Below are 13077 nucleotides of genomic sequence, written 5' to 3'. Positions count from 1 at the left end.
TGTTTTTATTCTCCATGGTGTCCCAGAACTCTTTTGAGTTAGTGTTGCAGGAAGCAAATTTCTGCTTGATAAAGCTAGCCTTGGTTTTTCTAACTGCCTGTGTATAATGGTTTCTAGCTTCCCTGAAAAGCTGCATATCACGGGGGCTGTGCGATGCTAATGCAGAACGCCATAGGATGTTTTTGTGTTGGTTAAGGGCAGTCAGGTCTGGGGAGAACCAAGGGCTATATCTATTCCTGGTTCTGTTTCAGGGAGCGTTAGGAATAGCCGCGTAGATTGGAGAGGAGGCAGCACACACGTTAAACTTTTCTGAATAACTAGGCCTGCCTGGAGCGTATGTGGCCACATTATTATAGGACGATCTGGGAGAAGGATGATCTACAAAAGACATCTCAGTATCGGAAGTTAAAACAATACACAGACTGGTCTACTACAATGCCTTTCTAGACTGTATAAACTGTCGAGAGTAGATCCACAACTGATCCAAATTGAATTAAACATTCAAATCACAGGGAATTTGCGCCGTTATTCAAAGGACAGTTTCACTACAGCCTAACGTAGAATTTTGTACTCGCTTGAAAATAATAATGCAATTATTCATTGCATTGTGGTGTTGTAGGCTAGTCTAGGTAATTGTATTTTCACTAAACAATATCAATAGGGGAGTTTGTTGAGCAGCATGTCTCATGTCTTCACTGTTCTTTCATGCACAATGATGCACCTGGCCTCTCCGCTCCCTATCAGCTATTCCAATGTGTTCTTGTGGATTCATATTTAAAAATGATGCAGCTTTGAATTATTTTATGTGTGGTATGATTGTTGTTAGCCTATTGCAGACCTGGACAAACGATCCACCTACCACTATTGTCACTATGAATGGTGGATAGTGGACAGTGAGACTGGTAGACTATATCGACCTGTGATATAGTAAAAGTTAGCTCTCAGAAAAGCATAGTGCAACTGGCTGGTAAAACATGCCTGGACATGTCTTACCAAAGTAATATATATGAATCAGTATAGAGAGAAGAAAAGTGTTTTAGCTCAAATTTCTTTGAGCCCATTCAATTTTAACATAGTAATAGTCTAAGAAGACAAGTTAAACATGTAACAGAAAGTAGTGGAGAAATTGATAATGCCTGTCATTGTACTTTTCTTATGGAATTTCAGGTTAATTGAACTTTTGTATGATATCTGATGCATGCAAATGTTCCTTTTTTATGACAATCTTCTGTTCCCTCTATTTTGTGCCCCATATCCACTGAGTGGAGGCTGCTGAGGGGAGGACGGCTCATATTAATGGCTGTAATAGAGCAAATGGAATGGCATGAAACACATATAAACCATGTGTTTCATACCATTCCATGAATTCCGGTCCAGCCATTACTAGGAGCCCGTCCTTCCCAATTAAGGTGCCACCAACCTCCTGTGATACTACTAGGAATCGTGTATCTGGAGTGAAATATAGGGAATGTTATCTAGTGGAGGCTGCTGAGGCGAGGACGGCTGATAATAATGGCTGTAATAGAGCAAATGGAATGGCATGAAACACATATAAACCATGTGTTTGATATCATTCTATGAACTCCGGTTCAGTCATTACCACGAGCCCATCCTTTCCAAATAAGGTGCCACCAACCTCCTGAGATACTAGTGCATATAGGGAATGTGTATCTGGAGTGACATATAAGGAATGTTATCTAGTTCCTCAACACTATCACCTGCACACATACACAATCTATTGTTCTCTATTGCGTGCTCTTTCTCTCTCATATACCAACCTATAAACACACCTGCTGATGCCCTGCTGGGTATGCATATATGGATTGTGTAATAAAGAAAAATACACTGCAAATTGACCTAAAAGTTGAATAGATCAACAATAACAAAATCCACCATATCATAACAGTGATTGACTTTCATATCAACCTTTCAGTCAAAGCATTGAAGCCTAAAATGCCATCTCTGTAAGTTGATTGGCCTTTAGAATTTGCACAGCCTCTTCTTTACTCCGCCCCTATATTCTTTGATTGGGCACACTGTTACTGGAGCAGTTGGCAATGTACTGCAAGTTTTTTTTTTTTTTTACCTCTAGCTAAATGCCCAGACATGTAGCTTGATTTTGTAGCGGATCCGCATTGTTAACTGGGTAGGTGAACATCAAGAGAGATAGAGCCGTATCCATGCACTAACTTGTTGGAAAATGATCATCTGTACGAAAAAAATGGATTACCCCCTCGGAACCCAATGTCAGCGCGTCCAGAACCAGGTATTTTTCTTGCTACTAAAAAGCCAGTCAACATTCAAATGTACGATTAGCTAGCTGGCTAGTAATGAAGTTAAGTCGACTGTGTCGTTCATTCATTTGCCCAGAAAAAAACTTGAGGCAGATATTGTCTCCTTTCACGAAACTAATGTACAACTAACGTTAACTACAATAGTACGTTAGATGGCTGCAGTCAGAACCACTTCATATGATATTGGTTTTAGGCTCGTGCTAAACTTTTACTTTATCTAGCTGGCTAGCTGTAATTATTTAAATTTCCTAGATGACTGTCTTGCTAACCCAGAAAACTGAATTGATAACTAACGATAGATGACAGTTGACCAGGGGCAGGTGAGCAGCTAACTATCTAGTGGCTCGTAGTTTAGCTAGTCTGCCAATTAACATGAGCGAGGTATTAAGTTTGCTCTAGTTTACTACTAACGTTACCTAGTGACTTATTGTTTCTCGTCTCTGAAATAACATAGCTAAGGTAGTTAACTAGTTTAACTAACGTTAGCCAATGTGCCAACGGCAACAATGGCCATACATTGTCAGTATGGCTAGGTAACTAGCTTACTTGAGGGAAATATACGATTTTAAGAATGTTCTCAGTCAATGAATGGGAAGTTGCTGTTGCAAAATGTTTTAGTCTAAAAGCTTGCTAATCAGTTAGACGAAATGTCAAAATTATGTGGACAGGACATACCCATTCAACTAAATTTAATGGGATTGAGTGGTTACCTAGAATGTAGCTAGCCAAAAAGGATTGGCAACTAACATCTGTTAATATGCTAACTATAATACCCTTCATCCTGATGTCTTTGCATTATAATCGTATTTTTCCAGGCCAGGTTTGATATGCAGTGCTATCAGCCGCCTACTCATTTTCTCTTTTTGTGTAAGAACGTGATAATGACATTATCTCTAGAGATTTGCTCGTGCAGAAAAGTGTCTGCTAATACAATGTCATTCTATAATTATGGCGTCAGTCTTATGACGGTTTACAAAGAATCTCGCTAGCTAACGAACAAAGGTTGTCGTTGACAATCAGAATTCGAGGAGCTGATTTTTCTGTTGTTTCAGTCGGCCTGATGCATTGTCCTCTGCCGTAATGTAACACGTTTGGTAAATATATTTGTTTTGTGTGTCTCTTTTTTCACTAAGATGTTGACTTCTTTGTGCTCTGTGATGCTGGGTGCACTGCCAATCAAATTTGTTTTTCTCTTTTCCATGCTGTTTTTACCATGTACAGACGAAAGGGGGCAGTGCGGATAGGATAACTTGTTTACTGCAATTCAACATTCAGAAGTTGCTAGAACAATAGAGGAATGTGATCAGTGACATGAATTCCTTAATATTTGATATGAAGATAAACTTGACCAATACCTATGCTTTGTCTACAAGTGCACTTGCAAGTAGGGCTTTAGAGACCTATGTTCAATGCAATTCATGTACATGTCAGGTGCATCACTTTTATGTCCTGCAGCAACCTGTCTTAAAAACCTGTCTTAAATTTGAAAAATTATGATAAATACCATAAGAGATTTGCACAAGGCGTTTGCAGATTTGACTAGACAGGAGCAATATGCTGATCATGTTTATGTGAGGTGTATATATCTCATTTGAATAAATAAGATGTTTACAGTTTGGACATTTGTTGCCGCACTGGTGAGAAAACAACCGGCATATTGTTGCACCATGTATTTGGGTGTTCTCTCTTTGCGCAGAATCAAAAACATCACATCATAAATAAGCTTGCTGCAAAGTGCGCACACTGGCCCAAAGTAGGGTCCCCTTCTAGACTATTGCTCCCCTTATCTCCTCTCAATTAAAGTGCCACAGATAAATGGCAGGTGGCGAAAACGGTCTTATCTGCTGCCATGCATATGCATTGGCCATTCTTAGGCATGGTTTTAGTTTGAAAAAGAATCAAGTCGGAGAGAGGGTTGTAAGGGGGGGATTATGAATGTGTACCTAACCAGGTTACAACAGATAAAGTAAGTAAAGTAACCTGATATTCTCAAATACCTTGTGTGCATTAGGACTTGTGTTTCTAGTCTTTATTTTCAGCTCTATGTAGGCTGGCAAGAGTACAGGTTTGTTTGTGTTTGTTATCCTGTCGTTTTATGTAGGCACCATATAATCTGGCTTTACCTGTCTGTCGCCTTTATCTGAAGTTGTTTTGTTATACAAGTTTGCCTGTGTCTCCATATGAATTCTGGCATGTTTGTGTTGGTGGTCTATGGCTGCTGTCCTGCCCAGCTCCCCCCTCCTCTCCCCCTACGGGCTGCAGCTGGCTGTTTTGCACTCCTCCCTGGGTTCAGGTTGCAGAGCCAAAAACAGGTCTCGCCGTTTGTGTTTCTGGTGAAGAGGGACGAGTCTGTTAAAGGCAGGCAGCTGGGACACTAGCAGAGCAGCACATGACAAGGACGGACCCCTTCAGCCTCACTCAGAATGCAGATTGAATATCCACTCTCTCCTCCTCCATCTGCAGCTGACCCCCTCCCCTGCAGCCCCCTGCACTACCTCATCCGCTCCCTCACTCCCTCCCTCTGTCACATTTACCCTTGGAACGACTACTGGCATAATTTTTCTACTCCGTCTTTGTTCTCATCTCTGCATACCTCTCATTTCCTCTTTCGTACTCAACAATTTATAGGCCATTGTTGTCTGTTTCCTTAACCCCTTTTCCCATCTTTGTTTGTTTCTTCTACATCTTTCCCTCCCACCCCCTCACCACTGACACTTTCTTTTGCATCTTGTTTATACCCTGTGATATTCTCTGATCAGTAAACAAATGTATGGATGTATGTAGAACTGACGTAAATTGTAATTTCCTGTCTGGGACTGATGCCGTTTCAATTTGACTAGGCAACTTTTTATATTGGAACATGTCCAAACATGTTGGAGATTAATATCCCTATTAGAGCATACCAAAATGTTCAATGAATCTATCCAGCCCTTATAGAAAATGTATGCCGGTGTGATAGTTTGAAGTGTCTGGGATTTTTCTGGTCTGGTTTGATTCATTAGTGACCCATTTTTAAATAATGCTGACAACAATGAACAGAAAGACTAGTTCCATGTTTTCAGAATCAGACCACTCATCGTGCCTTTTTAAATGGTGACTGACCTGTTGAGCGTGCCTAACGTATTTGTCTTGACTGCGGCTCTGGGAGCCTGTTTTTCTGGGTCAGCCGCGAGGTGGGGTGTCGTCAGGCTTGGTTATCAGGCCCTGCTGAAATGGGATATATTTACAGGGGGAGTGGGGCATGGAGTCTCAAGCTCAGAGCGTCTTGGTTGGGAATGGGGTTCTATCTGGGACACTGACTGGTCTGGAGCGTTGTCATTCCAGCTTTAACACAATGATTGGACATACAATATTAATAAAACACATTAATATGGTGTCATGGCCACAGCACCATGGTCGAGTTTATAAAGCCTGGGGAGAGCCCTGCCACGATTCCCCACCCACTGAAATTAAACTCGGAAGTGTTTTATTCGCTTGTATGGAACTTGATTCTCAGAAAGTTCCTCAATCTCCTTGGAGGCTTGGTTGGACAGTTCTTAGTGGGAGTTTCTTGAGGCTTGTTTATTGATGCCTGTTGAAGCCAGAGAGAACCCCATCAAGGAGTGTGGGGCCACAAATCAGTTGTGTGCGCAGACACATGTCTGTAGGGTTGTGAGTAACAAACACCTGTGCCAGAGATATTGGTATTAGACAGGCGAGGCCACAGTCAGAGTTGAGTTCCCAAGTGGGTCGGGGTCCAAGTCAGCGTGTCAGAGCTTTCACTCCTGTTTGCTATGCTCTCCGTCACTGAACCTCCTAACCTCCTCATCTTCTCACTCTCCAAAGGCCTCCACACATCCATACCGTGCATGCTCTATATAGGCCTACCATCAGATTGACAGGCAATAGCTGTTGCGTTGTGAACGAGGACTCATACTTGAAGGACATAGACATGGAATGCAACATTTAATCATTGAGGCAATGAATTCCATGGACTGATTAAACCCCCTATGCCTACCTGTTCCCCCTCTTGACATCCACCAGCATGTTGTATTCAGTTTATATTGGAAGGCTTTGCTGGAGGAAGAGTAGCGCCACCTGCTGGTTATGGCGCAAAGTGTTTTTTAAATATTTTTTTTATATGAAACTGCGAAGCCAAGGAGATATGTTCACATGATGGTCAAATGCCAAGGAGTTATTCCATAAGGCAGTGGAACTAAATAACGACTACTGATATAGCTTTGGTATGACGGCGGTCATAACTCCACAGTGGTGGGTTACTGAAAACACTAGGCTCTGCCAGCAGAGGTTGCTGAGCCACTTGGCCCCAAGGTAAGCTGGCCTGGCCTCTCACATTTCACACACTGGGGAACAGACTCAAGACCTGTCTCTCTCTCTCTCTCCCCCCCCCCAGTGCTAACAACTTTTCCTAGAAGCCGTTGTGTGAGAGAGGTAATAAATGTCTTTAGCCTTTACAAAACCAGGCCCTATCAGTCCATATTTCTCTTGGCCGATGTCTCTCCTCCCCAGCCAGTCTCTCGCTCTTTATTCCTCCTACATTGCTATGTTTCTTCCCTCATTGAGGCCTCATCCAGTTCCAGTCTGGTAGTTTCCCCATACACCCGAGTTCCTCTGCTCTTTACTCAGGTTATCAGCTCCTCTCATTTTTAAAATGGAGGGTTTTGAGCACTTTTGGCACTTATTCAGGGTACCACTTTTAATTCACTGTCGTCTCTTTGCATCCTCCTATGACTATTGATCTGTTTGTCTTTTGGTATATCCTCCCTGGTACTGTGAATGTGTGGGATGCCGGGCTCTTTTTTTCCTTTACCGGCAGGTCTTTCTCTGCCTGAAAAGTGTGCAGAGCGGCCTTGTTTGTGTTTTGCAGGGGAATATTGTGAGGAATGTCTAGTGGTACAAAATCTCTGCTGCTGTTACAAGAAGTCTCCTGTCGATGGATTGATTCAAAGTTCATAACCCACAGCTCAGTCCTGACGTGCCTGAGATGCACAGACTGAGTGTAGGTTGACACCACAGGGAACTTCAAAACAGAGGCTGTCAGCCTGCTTGTGAAAAATCCTGCCATTTTTATTTTATTTTCCATCTTGTTATCAACATTGATTTTCACCTGGCAAGGAGGAAGATACATCGACCTTGTTGGCACTTGCTATGTGCGTTCAGTCGGTGACATATTGTCTCTGCCACCTGTCTCACCGTCCTCTTCCTCTGGTCCTGTCCAGGTGATGAAGGTGAACGCCGAGAAGGAGCGGGCGTCGCTGCGGTGCATGAAGGCTCTGGCCAGCAGGGGGTGTGTGGACGCCGTGTCCCAGCAGATGGCCTCTCACCCCCAGTACCTGGAGAGCTTCCTCCGTACCCAGCACTACATCCTCCACATGGACGGCCCCCTGCCCCTGCAGTACCGCCACTACATCGCCATCATGGTGAGGCCACTGGAACCACGTATGATGCACAGAAATGCATCTTGTATCTGCACCAATCATGCACACCCACACATAGTTGCATACACTTGCACAGACATGTAAACACCTCATTCCGCCCACACTCAAGGACACCAAAGCACTTTCATATACATAAACAGTCACCCGTACTCGGCTTGGCCCACCCACGCACAATGACAGAAACACGGTCAACATGCTGGAGACAAGCCTGTTACTGTTCTAGATGTACTTGTATTTAAGTCCTCTCCCCATCTCTCCCAGGCTGCAGCACGGCATCACTGTGGCTACCTGGTGTCTCTGCACTCTGCACATTTCCTCAGGGTGGGGGGCGACCCGCTGTGGCTACAGGGGCTGGAGGCCGTCCCTCCTCGCCTACAACACCTTGACCAACTCAACAAGGTTCTTGCCCACCAACCCTGGCTCACCGCCCACTCACACATACAGGTACCACAGGAACCAGCTCTTATAATGTCAGCTTTGTGCTTTTAGTGTTATATCCCTGATCAGTACACTTACATTCTAGTCATTTAGCAGACACTCTTATCCAGAGCAACTTACATCAGTAATTTTGGGTTAAGTGCCTTGCTCAAGGGCACATCAGCAGATTTTCACCTAGTCTGCTTTGGGATTCGAACCAGCAACCTTACAGTTACTGGACCAACACTAACTGTCTAATCTCCACCATGAGGCCTACTCTCTGCTGTGTCCTTCCCCCACCAGGCGTTGCTGAAGACGGGAGAGCAGTGCTGGTCTCTGGCTGAGCTGGTTCAGGCTGTAGTGCTCCTGGCCCACTGCCACTCCCTCTGTAGCTTTGTTTTTGGCTCGGGCACTGACACCGACCCCGTCCCCCTTCCCAGAGCCCCCAACGGCACCCCCCCGGGCTACTGCCTCTGTGACGCTGCCAACGGCAACGTTAGTGTGCCGCAGCCTCTCACCTCACCCTCAGAACACACAACACGGCGACGGGTAAGTGTTGTGTGCCGTATCAGACTGAATATGACGTCCGAACTATTCCACAACAGATCGTTGCCTGAAACCACAGTCGCATGTCTCTTCACTCTATTGTCTCTCCTTCTCTTGGCAGTCTCTGGACTCCAGTTGTGAGATGGTGTGTTTGAAAGAGAGGATCCAGAAATCCCAGGAGGAGAAAGAGAGGAGGGGGGAGCATCTTTTACACACCCAGACACTGCAGCACACAGGTACACTGTTCCCCCTCACTTCCACACCCGATGCATGAGAGCTAATCTCATGGGTGAACATTGAGTGACGGATCCATCCTCAACTATGTTTATTGACCCTCTCACTGTCACCTCCCAGATGTGGAAGATGAGGAGGAGATGACCTACTCTGCAGACCCCTCTCGTTTCATAACAGACCCTGAGTTTGGCTACCAGGAGTTTGCCCGTAGAGAGGAAGACCACTTCCAAGTGTTCCGGGTGCAGGTAAGTACACAGCTGATATAATATACGGCTTATATTCTATGTTGGAATATGTGACACCCTTCTGGGAGGCGACAGGTGTCCATGTCAGTAAAGTAGTGAATCAGCCCTCATAGAATATGAGTACAATATACTGTCTCATATGTCTATGGGTCTATAGTTAGCTGAGGTGTAACAGGAACCATGTGAGTATTTCAGGTTTGTTTGACTGTGTTTTCTGTCTGGAAAGGACTACTCCTGGGAGGACCACGGCTTCTCCCTGGTCAACCGGCTGTACTCGGACATCGGGCACCTGCTGGACGACCGTTTCCGCAGCGTCACGGCCCTCCCCTCGTCCCACGGGCCTGACCTGAAGAGAGCCACCTGGAACTACATCCATTGCATGTTGGGGATTAGGTGTGATCACGCTACCAGTCTGCACACACACACCGGCACAAGCGCACGTCAGACATACACACACGGCATTCACAGAGTTATTGTAAAGTGAGATGCTATCATAATCATATGCATTGCAGCCAGGTTGGTCCTAGGATTCAATGTTTGTGATTCGCTGCAAAGGACCCGCTTGATTCTCATTCACGTTTGTGTGTGCGCGCAGGTACGACGATTATGACTATGGGGAGGTAAACCAGTTGCTGGAGAAGGAGCTGAAGCTTTATATCAAGTCTGTGGCCTGCTACCCTGATTCCACCAAGACCCCGCTGTGTCCCCTGCCCTGGGCACCACTCAAACCTTCTGAGAGGGTACGCACCCCAGCTCATACCAATACACCCTGCGTCCATATACAGCTGAACTATATACTGGAAGTAAATCTACCGCATCAAATGCAAAGTGGTAGTTTGTGTTCTCTGTTTCACCCTCCACCACATTCTATCTCTTCCAGCTCTCTAATGATATGATCCTCTTTTTTTTCTCTTTCTTAGATCCATGTGAACTTGCTTATAATGGAGGCTCGGTTACAGGCTGAGCTTCTGTATGCTCTGAGAGCCATCACCCAGTATATGATAGCTTAGGTCAGTTGGTGAGAGGGAGAGGCACAAAGTTACAATCGCCAACGGTACAGAAAGACCCAGTTAGGAGGCCTCAGGGTTGGGAACCTCTTTATAGCAGGCAGGGATATGGGGAAGAGACTGGCAATTATGAGAGAGAAAGAGCAGCATGCAATGCAGCCATATCCTGCAAATGTGTGACTCTGTCCTATTTCGCAGTTAAAAACTAGGGAAATATATATAATGCAATCATTTTAAGCTCTATTTGCGTGATATGCACACTGCAGTGGAAAGCTCTTTGCCAAAGTTGAAGCAATCCCTCTCTTCCCCTCTCTGCCTTCTCATTTTCCATTCTTCGAGGTTGGTCTGTCCACTTCATTTGATGTATTTTCCTCTTATCAAACATATCTGCTCTTGATGGTTAATGTGCAATTATATTACTATTATAATAGATATTCATTATTTTCATTTTTAGTAATGTATTGTTTAGCTATGTCTCGATTCTGGTGACTGATGAAAGCAGATGGTTGGTTCTGCAGTGTAGCAAGGAGATGTGTACCCATGGCCAACACAATACCCTCTTTCTTGGTTTGGGATTATTTTCGTCTTTTCAACATTGCATTTGTTCAAAACCAATTGTTTATCCTTTTTTATTGGATTGAGTGAATGTTTTGGTGAGATATTGCCATAGTTTGTCTTGTTACAGTCCTTGTTGGTGTAGGTAGGTGGTAAAGGTGATGGACAATTGTTCATGGTAGCGCCCTTAACGTTTCACATTTTTACTGAAGGTTCAAGAACAAAACCCAAACACTGCAAGATGATATCAAACAACTATAGTTACTTTTTTTAAAAGCACTTTTTAGATATATAGATATATATTGTAGGTAGCGCAGAGATGGAGATCCATGTTGGTCTGTCTTTTCTTTCCACTGTATGGTGTCTAATAGAAGTTATCAACTGGGCGGTTCGAACCCTAAAATGCTGATTGGCTGACAGCCGTGGTATATCAGACCATTTACCACAGGTATGACAAAACATTTATTTTCACTGCTCTAATCACATTGGTAACCAGCTTATAATAGCAATAAGAACAGCCCTTAGCCATGGTATATTGGCCATATACCACATCCCCTTGGGCCTCATTGCTTAATGATCCTGAGGCTGCTTCTTGGGTCCCTCTGTGTTCCGATCAGCTGATCTCCACTCCTAGTCACCCTGTAACCCTAGTCGTCTTGTGTATGTGGAGTAGTGCAGGGACTCACGTGGTTCTGACAGGCCATGGCCCCAGATCTGAAGGAGATCAGAACTCACTTCAGTATCTTCGATAAATCTGCAATCGCTACGATTATTAAAAAAAAAATATTTTAACTTTAAGAAACGCAAAGAGGTGGCCAAAGTAATGTTTTGTAGAGTGAAAAATAAGCTCAGCCATATGAATGTCAATTTTTATATTGATGTGCTCTGGCATAGATCAAATGAAGGAATATCCATTTCAAAGAAAACCATCTCTAAAACTGCATTGATGCATTTAAGTGGTTGTTGAAGGTCTGTAGAACTCTGAACTGGAATATTGCAACATAAAAGTCCCTGCAAGTGACCTGCATTGAGTTTGAATTGATGTTAAGCATACTCTACTATGCTACAGAAGAGGTAGACTAAGGATAAAATGTCATCAATGGTCTGTGTACGATCTTATGCATGTGAAAAGTAGGTCTGTCTTTTTCAATTATTTATTTGGCAAGCTTTATGACCTAAATTAAAAATGCTGATTCATGGTACAATTTGCAGAACAGCGTGGGTAGGTACTGCAAACTAGATTTTTAAAATGCAATTATATCCTTTTTTTGTTTTACACTTTTTTTTTGTCAACTTTGCATTACAGTACTATAATTGTTGAGTTCTTGATGTTGCTTCTGGGTTCGCTGCTATATCCTGCCTGTTGCGCTGCATCCTGAATATTTTAGAGGCAGCAGGGTGGAAGACCCTTTTTCAATAGGCTCGACCGTTTTGAAACGACAGGAGAGAAGAAGGAAAAAAAGTGCATATCAACAGAAGTGCTTTTTAGTGCAGGTGCCTTTAGGCCAAACTGGACTGGTGCTTGAGTGGGCAGACATGATTACTCTGGGCTAAGTGAGAGCCTTGCTAGATAGAGCAGACTGCCCCGACGGCTCCTCAGGAACAGTGTTCTGTGGCCCATATAGAACGGCCAGTGCCATAACCACTGGACACAAGTATGCACAGTGGCTCGTCTGCTACCCACCTTTATGCGGGAAAATGCATTGAAATGAGTTGACGTAGATGTACTGTAGCGCAAAAGAGCACTACAGTCCTCATTGGCTGCTCGTCAACACCTCTATGACATCGTTATGGCTCCAAATGCAGGAGCGAAAGAGTCTGTTCCTGTCTGAAGCTTCCGACCACCAGGCCAAGGAACCAAAACGATAAGAGCCACTGACACAGAGATGGATGTTAGTTGTTCAATATTTACCACGTAAATGAATGGACAATAAAATAATAATAAAATAAAAAAAGTGAAACATAAGTTAAAAAAACAAAAAAAACTGTTTTTGGAAATGTGAAGACTTATTTTTTCTATAAAGATGTTCTATCAAGTGAGTGTGTTTCCACTTCTTTTCTTTTTACTGGGGTTACCTAATTGTGCTTTCACATTTGCCATATGCTGCACTCCTCTCATATTCAAATCTAAATCAACAGTGTGTACAACTGAAGGACTCGACTACAGTAGTACCTCAAGGAAACCAGTTTAGTCATACCATTCACAGTACTATTGTAATAAGATACATTCAGAAATGTAAATAGCACATATTTCCCAAAAATATAATACAAAGCTGGTGTCCTTACAGTTAAGGATGGTTGTCTTAGATCATTGAGGAGGAGTAAGGATGAGGCTAGCCTG

General features: G+C 43.6%; 1 protein-coding gene across 1 annotated transcript; it reads left to right on the top strand.

The window, feature by feature from the left end:
* The first annotated feature begins 2057 nt into the window (after positions 1–2057).
* LOC135545864 (sestrin-3-like) lies at positions 2058–12776 on the top strand. The gene is made up of 9 exons (XM_064973811.1): positions 2058–2266; positions 7514–7714; positions 7994–8176; positions 8453–8698; positions 8817–8931; positions 9050–9174; positions 9401–9567; positions 9770–9914; positions 10095–12776. Exons 1-9 carry the CDS (start codon positions 2201–2203, stop codon positions 10182–10184), a joined length of 1338 nt encoding a protein of 445 aa, XP_064829883.1. The 5' UTR covers positions 2058–2200; the 3' UTR covers positions 10185–12776.
* The last annotated feature ends 301 nt before the right edge of the window (positions 12777–13077 follow it).

The sequence above is a fragment of the Oncorhynchus masou genome, chromosome 9 (genome assembly GCF_036934945.1).
Source record: "Oncorhynchus masou masou isolate Uvic2021 chromosome 9, UVic_Omas_1.1, whole genome shotgun sequence".
NCBI lineage: Eukaryota > Metazoa > Chordata > Actinopteri > Salmoniformes > Salmonidae > Oncorhynchus > Oncorhynchus masou.
This window is presented reverse-complemented; position numbering and strand designations above follow the sequence as displayed.